Raw genomic sequence first — 24,522 nt, forward strand, 5'->3', positions numbered from 1 at the left:
ATATTCTTTGTCAGCAATCGTAAATTATGTCAAAAAGAAATCTCTTCCATCACTCAATATGACAGACTGTAAGCGCATTCTATTGTTTGGCAGTTGGTTGGAATTATGCACACGTGAATACATTGTGTGTGTGTTTGTCCATGAATGGGATGCAACCAGCCAGAATGCATTTCCATAGTGCGTGTATATTTAGATATTTTGGTGATTGTTTGTACATGCATGTCTGTCCATTCGTCATCAATGTGATTGTTAACAAATCTGGTCATTCAGATCGACAGTCTGTGGAACAAACGGTTGGTGGCTGTGCTGTCCATTGTTGTTATAAATAACATCACAGATTTATCTACCTGTCCCACTTAGCACCTTCATTCCACAAAACATACACTCTAGTATCTGCCAGCTGCATATGTTGTCATAATTACTTTACATTTAACATGTAAAACACTTTTTGTTTTTATTATACTTTACTGGTTTAATCTATCAGTCGCCAAATATCTACTTTTGACGGATTTTTTTTATTTTTTGTTTAAGTATTAGAAGAGTTTTATCAAAAATCAAATATAAGGTTCTGTTAAGCATTGGCTGAACTTATAAAAAGATAAAGAACTTACTGAAGTAAGAAAAAGAACTGTGTTTACACACAGTAAGCTTCCCTTTCTACAATAAGAAGTGGAAGGCGTATCCAAGAAGTAGGGGCTCAGTATGCAACCTAACAAACTTGCCGCAGATGAGCTCATGATGGGAATTTTAAGCTTACTTTAAAGCTGCTTAACTGTCTTAGAAGTCTTTTTGGAATCACTCTATACGAGTCTATTCCAAGTCTGCAATCAACAATGTCTACTAGTCTACTCCAACGAAACCTCATCTACTCCAAAAACTAGAAAACTAATTTTAATCTCCTCACTGCAAACCAGTTGCCTCACAATCAAGTTACCATTTTGTTACTTTCAAGGAATTATAATGTAAAGAAGGCCTCTGCATTCTTCAGCACTTCTACCACTCTTCGCACTCAAAATTATTACTTTTCTTTGTCAAAATAGACAGGGCAGCCAATCCCGTAGAAATTTTTGGTTATTTCAATATTAAATAAAATAAAGCGCGTAACAATAATTGACTTTTCATATGTGGAGCCTGGCTCCATTGGGGGAATCGTTTCAAGCGAAGTCCAAAGACCAAACGTAGCTACACGACCTCATACTATTTGTTCGGGCATCTTTATTCTTTAAATCGGTTATCTAGTCAACCTCATTTCATAAGCAGCCCCTTTTAACGTGCCATTTGACTGTAATTTACGCTTCTACCACCAAGTAACGCCACAGATTCAAGCTAGCACGCATTAATTTAATAAAATACTATTTCACGACTATAGTAGTAGTTGTAGTTCAGTAAGAATCTATCAATCAATTAATAACATTTGCCATAATTTGAATAAATCAACTTTTTTGGAGGTATTTTTGTTGATATTATCTAAAAATTAAATAAATAAATGATCAAATGATAACTTGTATCTTTTACAAGATTTTCTCACGTAAGTCATCAGTTACTATTTGACCAATAGTGTTTTTACACCTTAATTTGTGATGAAGGCACATAAATTTTGTTAACACTTTAATCAAACGTTAAATCGTTCATTTTTTGCCCGTAATTGCGTTAGTTTTTAAAAAAATAGGAATAAAATGAGTATAGAAAACATCGCATTGATTCCAAAATTCATTTCTTAACAGTTTACTCAATAATTTGCCCTGAACAACTAAGATAATTTGCTAATTTTCATACCAGATGTCTCAAATTAAATCATGTTACACCATTAATTAGGTATATGAAACAATAATTATTTAATTTCGCTCAGTAAATAAAACGAAGAAATCAATTTGCTTCAATGCAATTTATTCACCCCTTCCCCGCCAAAAAAAAGTGTGAAATTTCGTGGAAATTATAATACAATATTGTTGGGGATAAGCGTATGTACATGTGGAGGGAATTTAGGATTTTTGGGGTTGAGTTTGCCGCCTCTAATCAAGATATACACTTGTTTCCATTCACATGTATGTTCTAAGAGATGGGTTATTGTTATTTTTCTAATGTATATCTATACAATAGCAATGAAATTAGGGCTAATAGTTTGAATTTCACGGTACTGTACACTTGCTTCTACCCTCACCCTAAACACAATGTTTGTCTATAGGCTGTGCGACCGCGTACAACCCTACAATACACAAAGATGACAAACATCACTGTCTATGTGTGTGTGTGTGAAACGTGTGGGTGGGTTGTCAAGTGAAGCGTACATGATCAAAGGCGTTATACAAACCCAGAGGGTTCTACAGGGAGGGATTGTACGGAAGAGAACGAATTCGCAACCCTCTACGGTTAATAACTAATGATCCCTGACCTCTAGCTACAAAAATATATAAATATAAACCAAGTACTGACACGTTGCTGGCTGCAGGAACTGAAGGGCACCTTGCACAAAAGAGTGTTCTGGCGCTAGGGTGTTTGCCCCTGAAAGGGCGTGAAAAAGAGAACGATTTCAATTATTACAAGGGCACAAGTACATCTGTCTCCTCTACCATGGAGGATCGGAGCCTTCGAAACGAGTCAATGTTGCTTTTTTTTTTAATCGAATTTAATTATGTGGCACAAAGAGAGGAAATCTTTATTTTGTCATTCAAAGAATCACGAAAATTTTCACCTCCAAATAAATAATAACTCTCTTTCAGCAATAAATTACCTATTCTAAAATTTAAAATTTCCTTGAAACTAAATCTAAAATTGTAGACCATTAAATTTTGGGAGAGAGAATGGAAGTAACTGTTTTCTCAGTATAATTTAAAGGAATAGTCACATAAACAGAACAGACAGATTCTCTAGGACAGGGGTCCCCAAACTACGGCCCGCGGGCCACTTGCGTCCCCAGGAGGCCATTTATCCGGCACCCGCCACACTTAAGGACGGGGCATCTCTTTTATTGGTGGTCAGTGAGAGGAGCACTATATGTGGCGGTGCCGCAAAGCGCTGCATGTACAGTTCTACTTCCGATTAGGCGGGATGCACGCGTCACGGCTCCGAAAACGGTGTAAAATAACAGCAGAAGTAGGAAGAAAGGCAAAGCACTGTAACTAAACCGGACATTGGACCATCTCATTAGCCAAAAGCAGATCCATAGTTCCCACAGAAATACTGGGCAGTTTGGTGATTTAAATTTACTTGTTCTTTATTTGAAATATTCTATTTGTTCCCGTTTTGTTTTTGTTTTTTTTACATTAAAATAGTTTTTTTTTAACATTCTGTCCCTCCAACGGTCTGAGGGACAGTGAACTGGCCCCCTGTGTAAAAAGTTTGGGGGTCTCCTACTCTAGGACTTTAACTAGAAAATGAGAATGTGAAAGCTGATTATTCAAATTAGATTCAAACTAGATCAAAGAAAAGTGGTACTAACTATGTTCGTTAAAATTCCAAAATATTCTCATTAAATTTATTCCATACAATCGCAATTTTAAGTGGCCGAAACTACTTGAATTTAATTGTGTTAGGAGGTACAAGCAAAACTTAAAAAGCAAGTTTGCTAAGTCTTTGTCATAACCTGAAGTCTACTGATTCAAGATCTTCTGACCTTATTTTGGGTGAAAATTGCTGAATAGAAAATGAGAACCATCTGATGAGTAGCAGCATGAATTCTTCCCGTTTTGAGATATACGTAATTCTTAACAAATAATCACTGGTTAATTTGACTCCAAGATATTTCTACTTTCAATTGTTGAAGGCAAAATTATGTAAACTCATCTCCTTTGAATATTTTGGCGAAAAAAAACAATAAGAAATCCAAACTCAGTGATTTGGAAAGAGATAAAAGATTTTGTATCTCTGTAACGAAATGTGGGAGAAATCGGTACAAGAATTTAAATTGTAGGGAATTACTGGAATTAAAATAAGGTAATAAAAAGGCAGCAGCCGAGTGAATTGGGAAAAAAAAAACCAGAGAAAATGGTTAGCTAAACTAGAACTGCAAATAGATCATTTATCAGGACATGCAACTGAGGATCTGGTATTTGTATAGCAGTCACAGTGCAGGCGAGAGAACTGGAGATTTGTGATTGGGATGCTGGAATGAAGTAGCTTTGCAATAGAGGCGTTGCTGCGTGGAAGGTGAAAGAGGGCTCTGTGTATATAATCATATTATCAGGGATAATTAGTATGCAGAAGGCATTGGCTCGCTTGATAATTATATCAGCTTAGTCAGCTTCATTTCCATGGTAATGGACGAATGCTGCTCTACTCTGCGAGATATCCTCTCTATCCGCTTTCAGTGCTACACTCTGACGGCGAGAAGAAGAAGACCAAAGAAGAAAAAAACTGTAACATTTCCTTCACTTAATCACTGAACAGGTCACGTGACTAGCCCACCAAATCTCCTATTCCTGCAGGATCGTCTTGCTCGTACTCACACCAGCCCACCGGTCCCATCTTTTCTCCTTCTCTTGCTGTACTGATTTCCCTCCGATCTAGCCAAAAAGGTACGCACTACCAGTTTACTATTTGATTAAACATTTAATCTAAATTTAAAATGAATATTAGATATTTCTAGAGGTTAAAAACATTTTAGACATTAAATAGGTATTTCTTATTAAATCGAGATTTTTTGAAATGATGAAAATGCCTCTTCTGATTCAGATCTAGCTGGAGTTTCAGTCCTTCGGTCCACCCTCTGTAGTGTTTTCATCAATGACCTCATTTTGATTTTCCACACACGAAAAAACAAATTACTAACAAAGCAAGATAGAAGTGACGAACGAATTTTCAGTAACAGAGCACTTAAATTTAAAGGCGTTATGCAGAACTCCCGGAGGTAGCCGTAAGACTGAGTTTGGTTTAATTTCGATTGTTTGTAGAGCAAAAATAACTGACTATTTTACTTAAAAATTACTAAATCAAATGACTATGACTATTGCATTTAAAAATGACTAAAGCTATCAAAGCTACCTATGTAATGTAATAAGCAGTAATTTTATTATGATTTAAGGCGCGTCAACATCTGAGGTTATTGGCGGAGCTTCTTTCAGTGCAATGCCGGCCTTCCGTAGGTGTCCGTCAGTGTTCTCTCTATACATCAACACTGTCCATCACCGGACAGTGAGCTGTAAGAAGCTCCTAGAAAGAGAAAATCTAAGGGTCAGCAGGTGGATTTGAACCCGGGTCCTCCGCGTGGGAATACAATACGATAACCGCCTAGCTAATCCCTTCCCTAATAAAAAGGTTATAAAAGACTATGAATGCTTTTTCTTTATTTTAGAAAAATATTTTTGTTGGGTTCAACGTTGGAGCCTCAAGGGAATACTCTGTACTTTGCCACTCCATTGCAGGTAAACACAATAGACTTTAGGTCACATTATTTAAACAATTAACAGCATCCAAAAAGTTTTTTTCCGTAGCTTTTGGCCTCTTGTACTTAGCAAATCAGCCATTTAAATGATGAGTGTTCGAACAAATACCTTTGAGTGTTAATACGAGTATATCCAAAATCTGAATCAATCAATCTTCTTATAAATGTTTACTTTGTTGTCTTCTTTACATCCATTGTTTAAGTTATTTTGAGTTTTGGTTTTTTATTCAATGGTTGTCTAATCTATAAACCCTATATATGAAGAGCGTCATTAATACGTTAGTATTGTCATTAATTATAGCGTTATCCTGTTGTTTTTTATGAACTCAAAGAGTTCTGGGTAAATGTTGCCATCATCAGATGCAAGTATAGTGTTTAGATTGGCAGTTAATGGACAGTTGCTAGAACAGCCTCCACAATGCTAATTGTCAAAGGCGAGAAAAGGGCCAATTGTAACATCCATCCAATCTAGTGTCCCCAAAAGACCATGGTTTTACAGATATAAGAACTACAATAGGAAGTTTGTTAGCAAAGTCATTAGAATGCGTTTTGATCACAATTATTCGCCGCACCATCTAGCCAGGATTGCTGTGGAAGCAACGCACTTTGTGTTCGTGTACTTCTGGAATAATAGCTGACGCCAACCACCTAACTCTGTATTGTGCTAACGATACTAAAGGAAGATCCAAAAAGTTAATTTATAAAAAAAAATTCAAGAAGAATTGGGCTGTACTGTTTTCATTTTAAGAATGACGCATCCATAATTATTTATGCATATATACGTGAGTAGTGGTGAATTCACGGAATACATAAACTAGTACGCTATAAAACTGTGACAATGTGCACATTAAGAACTAATTAGAATATGCAAATTTTCTGCAACTGTCTTATTCTGTGAAGAACTCTCTCTTTGGGAATAATCCCAATAATTCTCCTAGCTGATTCTGTTGATAATTTATTACTGGCGAGTACGTTAAATTGATGGCATTTTTTGTTTTAAGTAATCAGATATTGAATTTGGGTAGGCTTATTTAAGACATTGCTAACATAATCTGCTTGGATTTCTTGGGAAATTCACTTAAAAGGCTTATAGTCTTATTACATATTGGCTTATATATCTCGATATAAGCTTAAACTTTTGCTTAAAGAATTTCCTTCATTTCACTGAGAATTACTTAGAAAAATAACAAGCAAAACGTTGAAAATTTGACATCCAGCAATTTGGTATTATTCTATATTATTATACTTGTATAGTTCATACAATCTTCGCGTTAAAATGGTTTCTAATTATTTAGTAAGATGTATACCACAAACAGAAAGCAGGTTACCGCATGTTTAAGAGACTTGAAAATCAGTTAGAGGCGTCCATTAGGGTTACTGCTAAGGAAGTGTCTACATATATATACTGGAGTTGTTGGGTCGTGACGCTTGTGAGGGGGTGGTGGAGGCTAGTACCACCATTGGATATATAGTAGAGTGGATATTGAGAGTGTGCGCGTGTGTGTGTGTGTATATTAAAGGGCTGGTTTTGGAAGCTGAGTTCACCGTAAGGATGTAGCCTGCGGTGGTTTCTAAGCGTAATATATAGCCTGGGTTTGGGGTGGTCCCAGGTGGCTCCTTTTCTATAACCTACCTATAAAACTAGGGTGGCCAATCTCGCCAAACCAACCTCCTACATTGCAGTCTCTTCTACTCACGGCTAAAGTTGGCAGAAAACAGACAAAATAAAACCAACATAATATTAAGTTAAGATTTATAATCTGAATATTGTTTTTAAAACAGAGAAAGTAGCAAACTCAGAAATAGATTTTCCTCCAAATATCTCCATTTTTTTTATAGAATTTCAAAAGATTAAATTGATATTAAAAAATAATGAATATTTGCTACTAAAAATCCATTTTGGCAGCATTGCATCCAAACATGTATTTCATTTATTTGCTTAAGAAGACATCTAGCTAATATCTTATCAGAGAGCTTCCTAAAATAAACCTTTGCAAACAAAATTAAAATCATAATCAAGTTTAAGATAAACTGCAATGCAGTGATCATTACGAGTATATTTGATAAATCTATTTAACTTATTTAACATTTGCTTCTGCTCATGTGGGATGACAATATAATTATAAATAAATATAGTACAACCTCGATTAACCGGCACTCAGTTAACCGGTATTCGAATTAACCGGGATCATATTGAGTCATCATAAGAACACCTGGATCGGCGCCGAAACAAAAGTTAATTTTCGGTGGCGAGAGGAAAATTTTTTGTCTTCCGATGTAACATAATTGTAAGCGTGGCAGCAACTCTTTTATACCTGATTTTCTTGAAGGGTCATTATGTCTGTATGTAAAAACCCAAAATATGGTGCAATTAGTACTGAATTTCTTGGGATTTACCACGGTCTTACAAAAGACCATTGGATTTACGTGCCGTAAATGGTTGATTTTCAACTTCAAGGATATGTAATATGTTTATCGATAATTACCGGCATTATTTTAATCTTCCCAGAGAGCAGCCTAATCTCAAGCTAGTCTTCAGTGTTAATCAGTTCCGTCCTACAGAAGACATCTTTCGTTTACCCCTTTAGGTCGACTTTTTATTTCACTTACACAATGGAATCCGTTAAGAAAACTGGTACTAAACGTAAACGTATACACCCGTATATGTTAATACATACACACATACTTATATACAATACGTATGTACATTCATAGGTACAAATGTACCATGTAATACTGTGTATTCGGTTTAACCGGCATTTCAGTTTTCCGGGGTGGGTATAGCCGGAGGTCAGCCCGGTTAATCGAGGTTTTACTATGGTAATTAATGTAAAAAATATTTAATAGATCGAGTGTTATTTTCGGTCCAACGATTCTCATCTAATTCTGATATTTAGTTCTTCCCTTGTACCAAATCCCCACTTAAATTTGCTTTTGTAAGCTCTAACTTGGATCTTTATCATCTCCTTAAATCGTCTATATTTCGTTTTCAGAAGACCTATCAAGTTCCACTGACCTCGCAGAGCGAAGAGATTTGCTCAGTGGTATCGCACATTACTCTCAAGTTGGATTCCAGTCCCTCTTTCTTGGGCTTCAACTTCTCTTCGTCCCCTTCTTTGTTGAAAGTGATACACCAGACTTTGACGCGCCTTTAAAATTTGTAGTGAAGCACTAGGATTTGGGCAGATTTGATATCAGTTTGGGAGTTAAACGATAGTCTCTCTCTTTAGCAAATTTTTTCTGAAAAGTTGTTACCAGTAAAACGAGGCTGATTGTAAAATGTACAATAGTTAATAAGCTAAGTAATGCATATTTTTGAAGAATTTTAGAAAACTAAAAGTTTTATTCCACGAAATCGCATTTACGATTGACGAATGTTGTTCAAATTTAGAATTTCAACAATTAATTTAATGATATTCTTTATAATATAGGTAAAATAGAAAACTTATAATAAAAAAGTCAAGCACATAATTGTAAAATATGTAGAGATATACCACAGAGGAAAGCTTGACAAAGCAGTTCCCCTGGAACTCCACTGGAAAAACTAATTTTACAATGGGAAAATTCTAATTAAAGCGTTAGGAATTCAATGGAAGGTACCTTATTTTTGGTGCCACTTTCTAGATAATCGTCTAAACCTAAAAACCGCCAATCTCAGTCGAAACTTTAGAAAAAAGAATAACAAAAGAAAAGTAACCACACGATTCTCCTTAAGCAGAGAGACAAATTTTTGATCAATGCATTTTAAACTTACATTGTTAAACTGAACAGATCTTAACAAACTTCAAATTAAAGCAAAAATTTGAAACATAAATATATATAAACATTTTTCTACACAAACAACAAATAAATATATGCTAGAATCATTTCCTTTTTCTTCAACATTAACAGCGACACTATGTATACTATACTCTGAGATAGTTCACCAAAATCTTCGAATAATAAACAACTTTCCGAATAGTTCTATTAACTTTTGAACACAATCTATTATATAAATAGATGGGCAGAATGTAAACATAAATAGGAGATCATATGTTATCAAGCTAATGTCCTAAAAGTAGTACATACAACCCAATCAGGTATTTAGATATCTCAATCTATAAGGCCATGATTTACTGCACCTATATCAGCTGTTTGACATTCACAGCTGATAAAGCCTGTGGAGGATTTCTGCCGCTTTTTGTTTGTGTTTGAGTGTGTGTGTGTGTGTGTGTGTGTGAGTGGTATAAATGATTAACTTTGCATTAAGGCCGACATGTTATTGAATTTTTTGGAGGTAAAATCACGTATTTTTTTGAGGTCGTCCTTGCAAAGAAATTGATATAATCAGAAGTGATTACTTAAAGTTAAATAGGCTATAATCGATCTCATAATACTTTGAGTTATCATATCGATTTCATACAATATACCTACATTTGTGCCGTTCACTCGACTTAAGTGCCAAAGCACTTGGTTCAGTTGTAGCTCTTAATATTTATTATAAAGTTCCCAAATAATAGAGATTAACACCATTAAACGAGAAAACAATTTTTGGCAATTAAATAAATAAATTATTTATTTCAGAAGTCATTTTTATTAACTCCGTGCTTCAATGTAAATTTCTGCAATAATTCAAGTCAAATTCAGTAGCAGGCGATGAATGGTAACGGTAAATTTATTTGAATTTATTGAATTTATATTATAAACGGAATTATAAAAAAACAATGTACATTATTTCATCGCATTTCTCCATTCTTAGTTTTATGGAGTTAATCAAGTTGCGCAGTGAACGGCTCTGTAATAATAGGCTTAAAAAATTAATTTAAATTTACAGAATCCCTCAAGTATTTACTGCTGAAACAAATTTAACACACAGACGGAAAGGAAAATTTTGCCGCAGCGAAAGATGCAAAAATGTTTTAATATAACCAAAAAAACTTACTAGAAGAGCTAAACTGTTTTGTGTTTTCTTTTTAACCAATTTAAATTTGATTTATAAATTGATTTTATTCAATCGATTCCTATTTTATTGCCAGTAACTCCAGTCAATATTCACAGAAATAGGGAGAGAATATAGCTAATGTTTCTTCAAGTTTCACCAAGAAAATAAAGAGTTGTTTGCTTAGAAAGTAAACAATATTTGTGTCTGGAACAGTAGATGATATTAGTAAAGTTCAGTCATTACAAATATGTTGGTCTATGGATAAATAGAAGGGTTGGTACTTAATTCCGTTTGGTTCTTAACGTCTGCGCGATAAAGTTTGTTCAGAATATTAATCGTCGCCAACCCACAGCCTTATTAAAGAAAAACGTTTCTTTTCTCTTACTATTGACATTTACTTGTTAGCTTTGGAAGACTGTTTTTTAGTGCTATCGCTTCCGCTTAGAGAATAGTCAAACTGGGGCATGTTTAAACTGTATTAAAGTCTAGCTGCCGCCTCTATCAACTCCACCTAAATGTCAAATCAATGAACTGTGCATGTTTGGGAAGCCTCTATTCTGGATAATACCTGGGACATTAGCTCGGTCTCCCTTCTTGCTTATGGTCTCCGATCAGCGAAGGGTCCAAGTAGTTTTAAGTAAACACATTCATACAAGGTAAATATATACCCTAGCCATAAATTATAGATCTTATTCACTGTTTACCTGTAAAACTAGGCTAACTAGGTCTCTACTATGTAAATTTACATATCTACAACTAATATACATGTATATGTCTGCATACAAAGTAATATATGAATGTTCCCTTCTCAGATCTGTTGAGCATGAAGATTTCGAGCCACGTGTTTCCCTTTTATTTGTAAATCGCGCTTCTTATTATGCTATTTACTCCTTGCAAGACATTAGTAAAAATAAAATCAGATTTGAAAACCTCGCATGATTTAAGATACAATAACCAATCTTATTTAATCTATCTTTTTGCCATATAACTTTATTTGAAATTTGTAGATCTCCTACAACAAATATATAGCGTGAGCTGAAGCGATGTGAGAGGAGTTATCACCCAGTTATGACTGTCCCAATGCGGTATTTATTTGCTGACTTCTGACGCCGATGAAATCGCGATGAATTAGAGGATTGAGATGATCAAAATGAATCTTTTGGGTAGCAAGTAAAAACTATGATGAACGGTTTGTTTGGGTCATTATGTTCTTGGATTCATTGTTTTGGAGCATTGATTATTCGACGAAGAATTTTAGATGGAAAAGACAGAATGCAACTTATATTAGAAAGCTCGCTAAATTCCATAGTAGCGCGTTATAAATCAGTAACTTATTGTTAAATGACATTTTTTTATTGCCAATCTAGTTAGTCGTGCCAATAAGCGGTAACGATAAGGGGATTCCACGTCAGTAGTTTGTCGATATGGAGTTCCACAGAATTGTAGGTCGGAAGGTTTGGCGGAGCCCCACATTCTTCTGCTCCGCATAAATCCATAATGGGCGAGTAATGTCCAATAAATTAAGAGTTCGTTGTGTAACGTCAGGGTGGACTTTGGTCCAAACAGTCTCCTGAGTAGTGTCTGTTAAGTTCCTGACACTTAGACGACTGTCCAAGTAGAGCTCTAAGTACCAAAACAAGGCAACAAATTTTTGAAGTAGGACTAAACCACTTGAAATAATATTTCTATTGCAATAATTCTTTGTAGTATTTGTTTAAACCATTCAACATGTCATTTTTTGAAATTCTATTTCAAATCTCTTCTTATACCAACAAAAGAGTAAAACTTCACAAGCGAAATCCCAATTCTTACAGTCTTAATAGATAAATAGTATATATTTTTTTCAGAGACTATTAAATCTTATGCTAAATTTTGGAATTCTCTAACAGAAAGCGAAGATAAATTAGTTCATATGTTGGAGTTAGGACATACATTTAAGTAGTTCTGATTTCTATTAGATATTCTTAAACTAAACTCTTAAAGGCTTAAAGGGTACAAGCCAGATTTCTGAAAGGAATAAAGAGCTGGTCGGTCATCATGGTACTAGCGTAAGCTTAGTTCACAAATTTTAAGCTGAGCCAAGCTGGAAGTTATTTAGCATAACATCCCTCAATGGTAAAAATCCTGATTCAAGGCGATATTAGAAATCAATTGGATAATAAGAACTTGCTGAACACCAACCTGTAGGACTAGGTATTGGTCGGTGTGGCGGAGTGTACTCGGAACTCCTGGGTATGTGTGCAGCTGGGTTCCAACTTCTATACCCATCGTCTACACTGCCTGCAACAAATTTAAATTTTATTTAATCTCTTGCGAAATTATTTTTCAATAATTAACATTAGTAATTGTATTAATTTTTTGCTAAAAATTTTGGGACAGATTAGCCAACTTGTTTTTCTTCTTAATACAGTAACATCTTTTCTCTCTTTCATCATTTGCAGTAATAACACCATTAAAACTGCATTGTTTATGTTGGTAAGCTTGTTAGTAATAAATTTCACGTATTACATTATCTAAACACTGTGGGCCAAACTTTCATTTATTCATCAGGTGGACTACGTCAACAGCGGAAACTTCCTTTCCCCATTCCTGCAGAGTACAATAGTACTCTATTAACGCTACCCCTCCATTATCAGCTGATGACTTTACCACGTCCAAAGTAATTAGTAATTGATCAATTAGCTTACCTGCTGTAAAAATTTTAATAAAAGAGTTGTGCATTATCTAGCATGAAGTGTAAACATGGTCTTATTCTTTTATTTAGACTTGGTAACTTGCTGCTGTTAATCGATTATCATTCGGTTTCTTTCTTTTAGTCTTTTGTAAATAAAGTAATTAGGACTGGATGATAATCGATTTTATTTTTCCGATGAATTTATCAAATCTTAATTTCTCCAGACTTAAAAATTCTAATTACTTAGTTTGGGGGGGGAAACAATAAAAATGCTGATACTACGATGAAAATAATCAAAATTTTTATTTATTTATTTTTGAAAGTTCTGGTCGCAGGATTTTGAACAGTCGCCATAATTCAAATCATTGAAATGAAGCACATTAATAGTAGATTTTGAGAATTCTGTCCAAGTTTTAGCACCCGAATCGGAATCGTTAACCCGCTAACCTATAACTTCTTCAACATCCCTAATTTAAAGCAAGAGCCAATCACAAACTGTACACTCAACAAGTAAAACTAACACATAATCACATAGGGCCTGCAGAGGTGATCGACTTGTACAACTATTCAGTTTTACCAAACCCGCTGGCTAATTATAAATTCGATAAATGTTGGTTCTGATTTCTTTCTAAAATTTTCTGTGAGTGCTTGATTTCCTTAATTTAGGAGGAAGCCAATCCTTAAAAAATTCTGAGGAGCGTAAACATTAATTGTTTAGGAGTGGCGTAGGTTGCACTAAAGAACGGTTAATCCTAACTTCTGTCTACCTCCCAGGAGTTCCTAGATAGTTAACATGTGTTGAAGCGGAATATTCTTTACTTAGAATCCTTTCTTTAATAATTTTGAAGAACTTTTGACGTGAATACATCTTTAAATTTGCTATCATATGGAGGCAATCCAAAAAACCTAATGATAACAAAATCGGGGGATCCCAGTTTGGTATTATAGATTCGAATCTATCGTGTACATCCAAAATTAAATTAGACCACTGGATAGCTAAAGGATCAAAGAATTCATTACGATAAGCGAGGACTGTGACGTATCGTGCGCGGTGGAGGGGGAAGCGCCGCCATTTTGAGATCATTTTGCTGCGTATCGAGATTAGCAATTAGTATAACTTTTGACTCGCAGAAGTTACGATGTTCGTTTAAGTTTTAATCGTCAGCTGTCGTCACAATCTATCGATTGTATATAAAACATTAGTGTAAAATAGTGACAGTGAATATAATAAGGTGTTAGAATAAAAAAATATTATCAAAAATATATAATGTCGGCCTATACGCGTCGAAAAGCCAAAACCAAATACAGAGATCGTATACGGTTGGAAAGGGCTTCTCAAGAACAATCGAATGGTAATAATAAAACACCATATGACCGAGCTGTGCCGGGAACGTAAAAGAATGAATGCGCCGAGCGAATCAACGACGGTGTCAGTACATTTGCAGCTGGGGCGGTTGAAATTATGCAAATGGATGATGAAATCGCTTCTACATCGACAACGGACTGTATAGGCATAGATTATGTTCGATCGTCGATTTGTTTCCTTGATTTCATCCTAAATACATAAATAAAAATATTTTATATAAAAAATATAACCCTTTACGTAAACGTGTTCACGTACAACACACGGCCGTGTCCATGACACAGCCACACGTTAATTTTTTTTCAGAATATTTAGGGACGAAAATTGGTAGAGATGATTGTGTTTGCCCAAGGGAATGGGTTATCCCTGAGAGCCGTCTCACTTCTCCTCCTAGAACTCCCTTTGAGGACCTCACCTAAGGGAAGATGTCTGACCTAGCACCATTGGGGTCATCATATACTCTGTGATGGGTCGTATTGCGGAATTCCCCAATAAAATTTTGTTTTTTACAAATATCTAGTGGTTTAAAAAAAATTTAGCCTATTTTAAATCATTTAACTTTGTAGATTATTTGGCAAATTAACGCTGTATTTTAGTTTAACTTGTTGCATGTAATTTTTTTTTTTTTTTTTTTTTAGCTGAGGTTATTAGCGCCCGGAGCTTTTTCCAGTGCACTGCCGGCCTCCGGACAGTGTTCTCTCGTTACAGACAACACTGTCCATCACCGGACAGTGAGCTGTAAGAAGCTCCTAGGAAGAGAAAATCTAAGGGTCAGCAGCTGGATTCGAACCCGGGACCTCCGCGTGGGAGTCCAGTATGCTAACCGCATAGCTAATCCCTTCCCTTGCATGTTATTGTTTTTAATTTTTTACTTCTGACTGCCAAATATTCAAACTAATGAAAATAGTAATGGAATAAGTTATACCCTTTTATGTCAGAAAATAATTTACAGCAACAGAATTGACGAAGAAAGAATTACGTGCCGCTGCGGGCAGTCCATTATTAAGTAGAACACACACATATATATTAAGTAATATTTTCGTGTTGATGACTAACTGTTGGCAGCACTGAGTGATGGTAGATGTTGTTGAAAGTGTCCTCTCCACCCACCCCCCTCCAATATAGCAGGCAAGCTGTAAAGGTCTTCTCTATCTCTGTTCTGCTCACCAACATAATTTTTGATGATGTGCGTACATGATTAGAGTCGGCATATCAAGGCAAATCTTCTAAACAAACACTGTAATCTCTAACAAATGATATCACTAAGTGAGAATTGTCTCTTGTCACTACTCAGTGGCCGCCTGTATGCTCGCTCGCTCAACAACGTGCACACGCTCCACTGGCGCATTAGTCAACTAATATTCCCAAACTAACTTCCTCTCTTAGTTGACTTTATTCTTTATGTTTTCTAATTTGGAATCAAGATTGACACAGAGATGACGGTTGTTGTCCACCACTTAAATTAATTATGTGAGGCGCCTTTTGTAATTTACTTATACTTTTATTCTCTTCTAGATGAACTGCTGAGGTCGACCAGATTTTCGATGTCAAGTATTAACCATAAATAGTTTCTGTTGTTTTACAGAATCTCTCTTAAGTCAATATTCCCTTAGAATATTTAAAGAGGAAATGGCTTAAGTTGGGTGTTTTCCAATATAACGTTTTTGGAGTAGTTTTTGAGGATCAATCCTCCACAACCGGGCAGTTTTAATAGGTCTAGTAAGTAATAGATTCAACCTTTTTTAGTGAGTTTACGAAGTTTGAAAGAAAATTAATTCTAAAACCTTCAAAATAATGTTTAAAAACTGTAAATCAAACTCAGCAAAGTGGCATTTCCAATTGGGTGCCTTTCTTCAATTTCAAATTTTGCCTTAATGAACCCTTAGTGAGGTCTTACACGAACTAGCCCTTCAGAGAGGAACTAAATCAAACCCTTTCTCTAAAACTGACTAAAATTAATAAAAATTATCCTAAAATAATGTTTCAAATAAAAGTTAGATCTAGAAGTAAAAAGTAAAGTGAAAAATGCCTAATTTTTTCTGCTAGGCTTTACGTCAAAGTACCAAAATTTGTATCTAACGTGGGCAGATGAGCTAGTAAACATTAACTTACCAATTTAGTACTAATTTCTCAGATAAAACCATTAAATAAAATCGAAGGACCAGACCGGAAATCGAACCAAGTAGCACAATACATCTTAGTACGAATTTCGCCTCTAGCCGCTTGGTACCTTAGATCTAGAACTGTGCAATGAGCATATGAAATTGAGAGCTATTTGGGGGGCCCCTCTTATTAACCGATCTTCATCAAAACCTTTATTGTCACCTTTTAAGCCAAAATATCAATTGAGGACATTCAGCAATTTTTCATTTTTGTGTTTCACTGAGTTCACACAAAAGGAGCCAATTCTAAAAAACTACTTTAGTGTACATGGGGCGGAAATTGGTAACAGTGAGTTTTCAGAAAACTCTCCTTAAACCCAAAACACTCTCACTAGGATGAGATAAAGTAAATAGAAAATAAAGCGGTAAAATTCCAAAAACGAATGTTGTCAAATTCTTATTTAAACATAAAAAAATCCAAGAACATTAATTTCACCTTAAACTGAAAAATCCTTCCCGCCATATATCTGAATCAAATTTCTTTCCCAGCTGTTTCTCTAGTTCGCTACCTGGACAAACATTTGACATGGAACCGTTATACTCGACTAAAACGAACTGAAATGAATCACAGGTACAGAATGCTAAAGAAATCACTAGACAAACGCTCCAAACTCAGTTTACAAAATAAACGACAACTATACAACACTCTGCTAGCTCCAATTTGGACTTACGGACTTGAACTATATGGGACCACCAAACGCACAAACCTCAATCCTTACAGTCCAAAATCCTGAGCGTACCATAGTCAATGCTCCCTTTTACATTTCAAAGCTTACTATCCATAACGACTTGAAAATTACCTTCGTTTCCGCTAAAGCAAACTCCGTTACCTAAAATTTCATTCTAAGCTATCCCCTCATTCAAATCCACTTACCCAAGCTCTCTCAACCTCAAATCTTCCCACAAACCCTCCTAGACGTTTGAGGCACCGCTAGCCGCGCTACCATCTGAATGCCTGAAGTCGGCTATCCAGAGAGTCAGTACTTAAGGGCCTATTACGGCTGACATCATGGGATGGCCGCCGTTCAAGAAATCAAGATAGTGTATTTGCGTTGGCGCTTAGTCAACGTTCATACTTATTGTACATATATCCTGTTTTACTTGTTGCACTTAATGAACAATTGTAAAATTATTAAGTAAAGAGAAAGAAATATATATAGACAGATAGTTGATAATTTTATAGTTAACAACGAAATGATGAGAGGGTTGTACAAGCATGCGCCCTCTCGCCATGGACAAGGATAACCAATACAGGGGGGCAGGTTTCATGTCTGTAAATGATTAAAAACTAGTCTCGTTGTTGTTGTTGTTGTTGATGATGACAATGATGAGAGACGAAGTGAGTGGTGAAGTTGACCAGTTCGGACACGCGAGTATGCAATTTAGGAGCGGACATTATGCACTGTCCTTGATTCCCCCCGGAAATAGCTTTCAGTTTTCTTTTATTTTTTTTACCAATATAGCTAAATGTGCGGCCAATGAACGCAGTGAATCTCAAGTAATCGTGTCCTACACCTGTAGCGCGACTTTAACATTTAAATTCTAAACATCCCTTATGTAATACAAACGTTTTGAAATTAAAAACCAAAGAAAAATAATGTCTTTGAATCATCTAATAAGGTTTATAAGCCGTGTGATGTTCTATCTCAGATTTTTTGGGTCAAAAATTATGGGAAGATAAAGAGCTAACCTTGAGAAACCTTGGATTACTACAGATAACATTGTTTTGCATTTTTTCTTGTTTAACGGATTTTATTACACTTCCCAACCAATTTTTCAGTATTCCTTAATAGAAAATGCATTTTCACTAAAATTTCCTAATTCTGGATAACATTTAACAAAAAAATTCCGAAGAAAATACGAGGGTTGGCTGAAAAGTGATGCACACATGCTAGGAGAGGGGGAAAGAAAAGTGTTATCAAATTGGACTTTAAAGTATATTAAAGTACAATTCTTAAGCTTCACAATTATGTATTACTTTTCAATGTAGTCACCATTAACGCTAGTACATTTCTCCCAACGTGAAACAAGTTTTTCCATTCCGTCACTGAAGAATTCTTTTGACTTTTCATGAATCCAGGAATTGACAGCTGTCTTCTCCTCATCGTCTGAGGAGTAGTGATTACCCTTGAGGTCTCTCTTGAGTAGAGGAAACAAATAAAAATCGCTGGGGGCAAGATCCGGGGAATAAGGAGGGTGTGGAATTGGTTCAAACTTCAGTTTTTCCAGAGCCTCTGCAGTTTCGCCGCGCGAGGTGTGAGGACGAGCGTTGTCATGTTGCAAGATTATTGGTGCCAAGCAGCCTTTAACACGATAATCTCTACATTGGAGCTTTCTTAGAGTCTGTACGTACCGAGAAGAATTTTGCCGTTGCCCCTGGTTCCAGAAAATCCGTCACATAAACTTGTTGAGCATCCCAAAACACAGTCAGAGGAATTTTTTTTTTTTTTGTGGACGATTGTGTTTTGAACTTTTTTGGCCGAGGTGAAGACGCATGTCGATATTCAGTGCTCTGCCTTTTCTCTTCTGGGTGTCGTAATGATGGACCCATGATTCGTCCCCTATCACAATATTCAAAAGAAAGTCCGATAACAGCACGCTGTTTATCTCGCAGTGACATAGTACCAGTACAAGTGTCCATACTTCGGCGTCTAAAAACACACTGGCTGAACGCAGCGAGTTCAAACTGCGCATACATAATAAGGGGAAATGTGACTTCCAAAAGCCTCCTCGCGCGCTTTTTCAAGCTCTTCGTTCGCGCTAGGCAAGCATATGTGCATTACTTTTCAGCCAATCCTCGTAAAAGTAATTTTTCAACCTTTCAAAAAAGAAAACTCACGCATCCCATAAAGAAAACTTCCCTTAGGAAGTTACATGGAAAATTTTCATAGAGATTTGTAATTTAGAATATACTAAACTTTGGAAGTTAAGAGTAGTACCTTGGGATTACTAGACAGGCAGACCAATAGTTTGGTAGTGAGGATGTTAAATATGATGAAATTGGATGATGGGTTTGATAGAGATGTGGTTGGTCGGCTAAAGGGCCCCTCCCTTAGAGGGCAATAAATCCAAATAAAAAAAAGATGAAAAAATAACTCTCCCTTCAAGTAGCTAATATTCATGAGCACGAGGAGAGCCGTATAAAATAGCCGTTTCCCTTGTTATCTTTCTTACTACACCACAGTTACTGATTAATGAAATCAACTAAGAGCTCCCGCTCATAGGCAATTGTTTGATGATCATATCTATGCAGCCAATTATTTCGAGTTCGATAGCTAAGACTATGTTGGGTGTATTTATTACATAATTGGAATCATTGTCCTTGGTTTCCAAGAAATGGACCACCTTTTAAAGCCCTCACTTATCAAAAATAAGTCCTGATAAAGCTTCGGCCATGAAGGACAAAACGGCCTTATTATTGGGTCCAATTTTGGTGAATGGCCGAATTTGTCAGCGCATTTCCAACAATTGATCTCTGTTTCCTGAACATCCTACATCTTATAGGCCGAGTTGATTGGCCACCTAACCTTTTGCAACGAAAACAATTGGGTAACATGCCCAGTATACATTATTCTTCACTCTTCAGAATTCTAGCTAATTAGAAATTTTGTGCTTTAAATGACAGCTAAAAGTCAAGCCGTGATTTCTTGTCTTCATCACCAGATAAGTCTGTTTATCTATAAATTATTTAAGTAAGACAATTTTTTTTCTCTCTTCTGTTTATTTCAGCAATAATTAGCGATTTGGTCCTAAAAGTAACTATAATATCGATGAATAGAAGTAGGTATAAGCGAGTGAACACTCCAAAACATTAGATTATTAGTTAGTCTCTTCACCAGAGAAGGGTTCAATGTATTTTAAGACGTATTTTTGGAATTTCAGTTTAGAAGGAAGATTTTGAGCTAGAGGATTGGCGAGTGATTGCAGCTTGAAGTTTCCATTTGTGTGAAAAAACTTGATGTTAAGATCTGTTATGTATAGTCCGGTTAGAGGCGTAAAAAGAAGCGTTTACTGTGGAAGATAGTATTTTAAATTGAAGTGATCGAATTCTTTGGAGATTATTGCGTTCGGTTTAACACCACAGCTCTACTTCTTACGCCCAGATGGAAGTAATATAATTAAAAATTATATTTAATCTTTGTTCAATATTATGAATAAGCTCGGCTAAGAAAATTGCGCTAACTGACCAAATGTTGGAGCTACTTAATAAGAACAATACATAGCACTTGCTTTGACGTCTCCTCTCCAAATGAAGTAGAGTCAATAAACGGTAATAAGTGGCCAAGCCAACGCTAATTGTTTATTCTAAAAGAAGACATGTTAAATTGCTGGTTTAGATAAAGAATTTTAGTTATAAATGAAAGACTAAACATAAAAATCTTTCCTAAAAATAAATTTGCCCAATACGGAATTAAAAATGAAAAGTGTAAACTGCTTAAAGCACAAATCGCTGAAGCTGATCATTAATTTTATCCGAAACTTCCGATAACACCAAGAAGAAGAAAAATGCGAGCGAAAAATTATTTCTCTGGATAAACCCAAATAATACAACCTAATTCGTCACCCAATATGCAGGCAATTCTGGATAATATCGTTTATCTTATTCATCGTAACACTCCTTAGTGTTTCTGGGCAGTTTCGGACATTCAGCCAGCATCAGAGATAGAATGATCCAGTTTAGAGTAGGGTGTTCGACTTCACTTATGTTTCCTTCTCGCTCTACACATAGTTGACGAAAATTCATGAAATCAACGAATAATGATGAATTTAATAAATAAGTTAGTTTGACATTGTGAGGATACTTTAGATTCCTCTAATGACAATTAAATATTTGTATTTTCAGCTTCCTTAATTGTCTATGCTAATTAAACTACTTAAATAAAAATATACTGTTATCGATAGTGGTGTTTCTTTTTTTTCAAAATTAATTTTCTTTAGTCTAAAATTTGATATTTCTTACATCCATGAATCAATTTAGCATTAATTGATCTGTTTGTTTTAATTTGTGTTAGTGACATAAGTTTTAGTTTCTTTTTAACTGAAAACTAGTTGCTCAAAATGACCATTTTTTGGGGGCTAGCTTTTAAAGAATAGATCAGCGAAGGGCGCAGTTTTGGATCTATTCCTAATCGATTCTCGGTCAGAATGAATGAATCTATGAATTTTAAACGCTCATTTTTTTTAAGAATATGTGAACATAAAAAGGCGGTTAAAAATAATTCTTAAAGAAATAAAGTTTTAAATTTTTGAATGAATACTTCAAACGGTAATTGTTTTTTTAAATAAAAGTCACAAATCAAATGATAACTAACACTGCCAATAGAATACAATCTTTTTAAAATATCATTTCTTTTCATTCAATAAATCAAAGTAAAAAATCAAAATTATAATTGTATGTTCACAATAAAAAATATTAATATAAAATAGGGTTTAATAAGTAGTTAAATTTCTTTTTAGTACTCTATCTAATCACCGAATTCATTGAAACTAAAAGTGATTCATAAAATAAAGTAAATGAATTGAAAAGAAAAAGTTGAAAAAGTTGAAAAAAGAAATAAATTTGAATACTCTATTAAATACTGACATATATTAAATACTGACTAATTAAATAGAACAAAGTAGAACAATGTCAGAAACAGGGATTTGCACTCTTTTTTTTTTTGTAATAAATTGAAAGGTGAATCAATTAATTGTTGATTGCATCCAATAATTATTAGTTTTAATCATATAATCAATTAAGGTTCTTATAATCGTTACATTTTTTATTTGTTTTGTTCAAACGAGAATAAAAATTACACAGTTCTTTACACACAACAATTATCTTGACAAAAAAGCAAAATCAATCAGTTTTGAAAACCAATCATAGATCTTACTTTTTCTGCAATCTGCAATTTTTAGTTTTTTGTTTAAAAAAAAGGATTTTTTTAATGTTGATGCAGTTAATGCATGGAAGTGAACAATAAATTGAAACTAAAAAGTATGTCCTTCTCTTACGTACTGTACTCATCAATTACAATTTATTTTTATCGTAAAATACTTCAATGAATAAACAGATAGACCATTTATCTAGTTGTTTTGTAGCTTGGAGATTTCCAGTATCAGTATTTTTACTAGAATTAATTTTAAGGTTTAGGAACGTTGTTGATGTAGAAAAGTCCATGCTGTAGATTTTTTTTAGCGGTACGAACACACATAAACTCAACAATAGTATGGTACCATTTTTTTAATTTTCACAGCCTTGGCTCATAATTTTTATTCTATACTCGCTAAGATTATCACAAGCACGTATTTATGTTGTAAAATCAATTTTTAAAATTAGAGTGATATTGCGGGAAGATAAGTTCAAAATCTTTTGGGATCTTGAAAAAAAATACTAGTGATGATTCTGATTACCTGTATGCTTAGGATGGACCACGGTGAATGCAGAGTCGGTAGCAGACTGATGAGCTTGCTGAAGAGCTCGCAGTCTGTAGTCCAATGGTGCCAAGTCCATACGGTAGTTAAAGAAGATGAAAATCCGAATATACAATTTTATTTCCGTAGAAAGCCGAGCAGATTTCGCTTTATCCCGGATTGACGACTAAGACACGGGTATGGAGGAGGGGGGTAATTTAGAAATCACTGACCAATCAGGGAAAAAATATTTTCTATGACATTTGGTACAACAATCAGTGCCAAACTAGTGCGGAGATTTGTGCACATTGATATGCTGTAGCGACTTGAACCAAACTGCACCGGTTTTTTCCCCACTCGGTCTTTTTTTTTTAAGAATAAAGAACTCCGCACAAGAATAAAACTCGCCGAGTTGTGTATTAAAGCCGGGGGCCCAGAGTGAGCTCCAGTGCTGTATGGAAGTTTTATCAGTGTTGGTTCGGCGCGACACACCACGCTTCTCTCGGCTGTGCACACACACTTGGTTGGAGTGAAAAGGCGGGCTGTAGTGGGAGGAGGGGGTGCCCGGTGGCCGAAGAGAAAGAGAGCAATGTGGCTGTGGGAGTGCGAGTGAGAGAGCTAGAGTGGAAGTGAGAGTGCCGCCCCCGCCACAATGCGCTCCCAGTGCCAAGCCGCACGCGCCACTCACTCGCAACTTTGCCCCCACCACACTTTTCAATTCTCTCCCTTATTCATAGAGTGTGCAGCTCGCAGCATCACTCTTCTCTCAATTCTCTCCCACTATCTCTACCAGCCAGAAAGACCTGCCTTTATTTTATTGTATTTTTTTAAATTACATATTTTTTTCTAATCTGTGTTTATTCCAAGTAACGCTAAAGATTTCTTTTTAAAAAAGAAATCAGCTCACTCCGACAACACATGTTAAGAATTAATGCTTCAATAAATAATTAATTTCTTCTTCCTCTTTTAGAACTCGCCAATTTTAGCACCAGTCAATTTTCCAGAGTTTGCCCGTATTTTACTTCGCGCAGCAGAATATACTTCTGGAACTAATATAACAAAGACTAGCTGAAAAAAGAGCTCCTGACGCAGTCAACAGTGATTCCTCTAAGGTAGATGAAGTTTGGTAATGTACATAAATGTGCACAATGGAATCGCCGATAAGTTGTCTTCTTATTTGAATTCAATTCGTTTTAACAAAAAGTCACCTAACTGCTGAGATATCAACTCCGCTCAACTCAACTGTGGCACTACGGCCCGTGTAGGACCTTGGCCTCCGCCAGCACATGGCCCCAAGCCCCTCTATCCAACGCCTTCCTTCTCCACTGTCTTACATTCAGCTCCCGGAGATCCTCTTCCACATCACATATCCAACGCAGCCTAGATCTCCCTCTCGGTCTACTGCCTCCATGGTGACCCTCCAGCGCTCTTCGTGGTGCTCTCTCGCTCTCCATCCTCTGCACATGTCCCACCTAACGCAACCTTCCCTGCTTGACGACGGACACTAAATCCTCTTCCCCGTACAACTCTCTTCGGCACCTCCAGACTCCATCTTGGCACACTGGCCCATAGACCGCTCTTAATACCCAGCGGTTCAATTTCGATTCGTCTGCATGCCTCAAAGTCCAC

At 35.7% G+C, this 24,522-nt stretch overlaps 1 protein-coding gene across 2 annotated transcripts in view; it reads right to left on the reverse strand.

Annotated features, from left to right (window-relative positions):
• The window catches only part of LOC141455356 (uncharacterized), an 86,685-nt gene extending 63,268 nt beyond the window's left edge, over positions 1-23,417 (reverse strand). For both annotated transcript variants that reach the window (XM_074130344.1, XM_074130345.1), the window contains exons 1-2: positions 22,894-23,417; positions 12,483-12,581 (exon numbers count right to left, since the gene is read on the reverse strand). In XM_074130344.1, coding sequence (XP_073986445.1) covers positions 12,483-12,581; positions 22,894-22,993 — 199 coding nt within the window. In that variant the 5' untranslated portion in view covers positions 22,994-23,417. The remainder of the gene's footprint in view (positions 1-12,482; positions 12,582-22,893) is intronic.
• Between the last annotated feature and the right edge of the window lie 1,105 nt (positions 23,418-24,522).

The sequence above is a fragment of the Rhodnius prolixus genome, unplaced genomic scaffold (genome assembly GCF_049639745.1).
Source record: "Rhodnius prolixus isolate KJV_2025 unplaced genomic scaffold, Rpr scaffold_4, whole genome shotgun sequence".
Lineage (NCBI taxonomy): Eukaryota > Metazoa > Arthropoda > Insecta > Hemiptera > Reduviidae > Rhodnius > Rhodnius prolixus.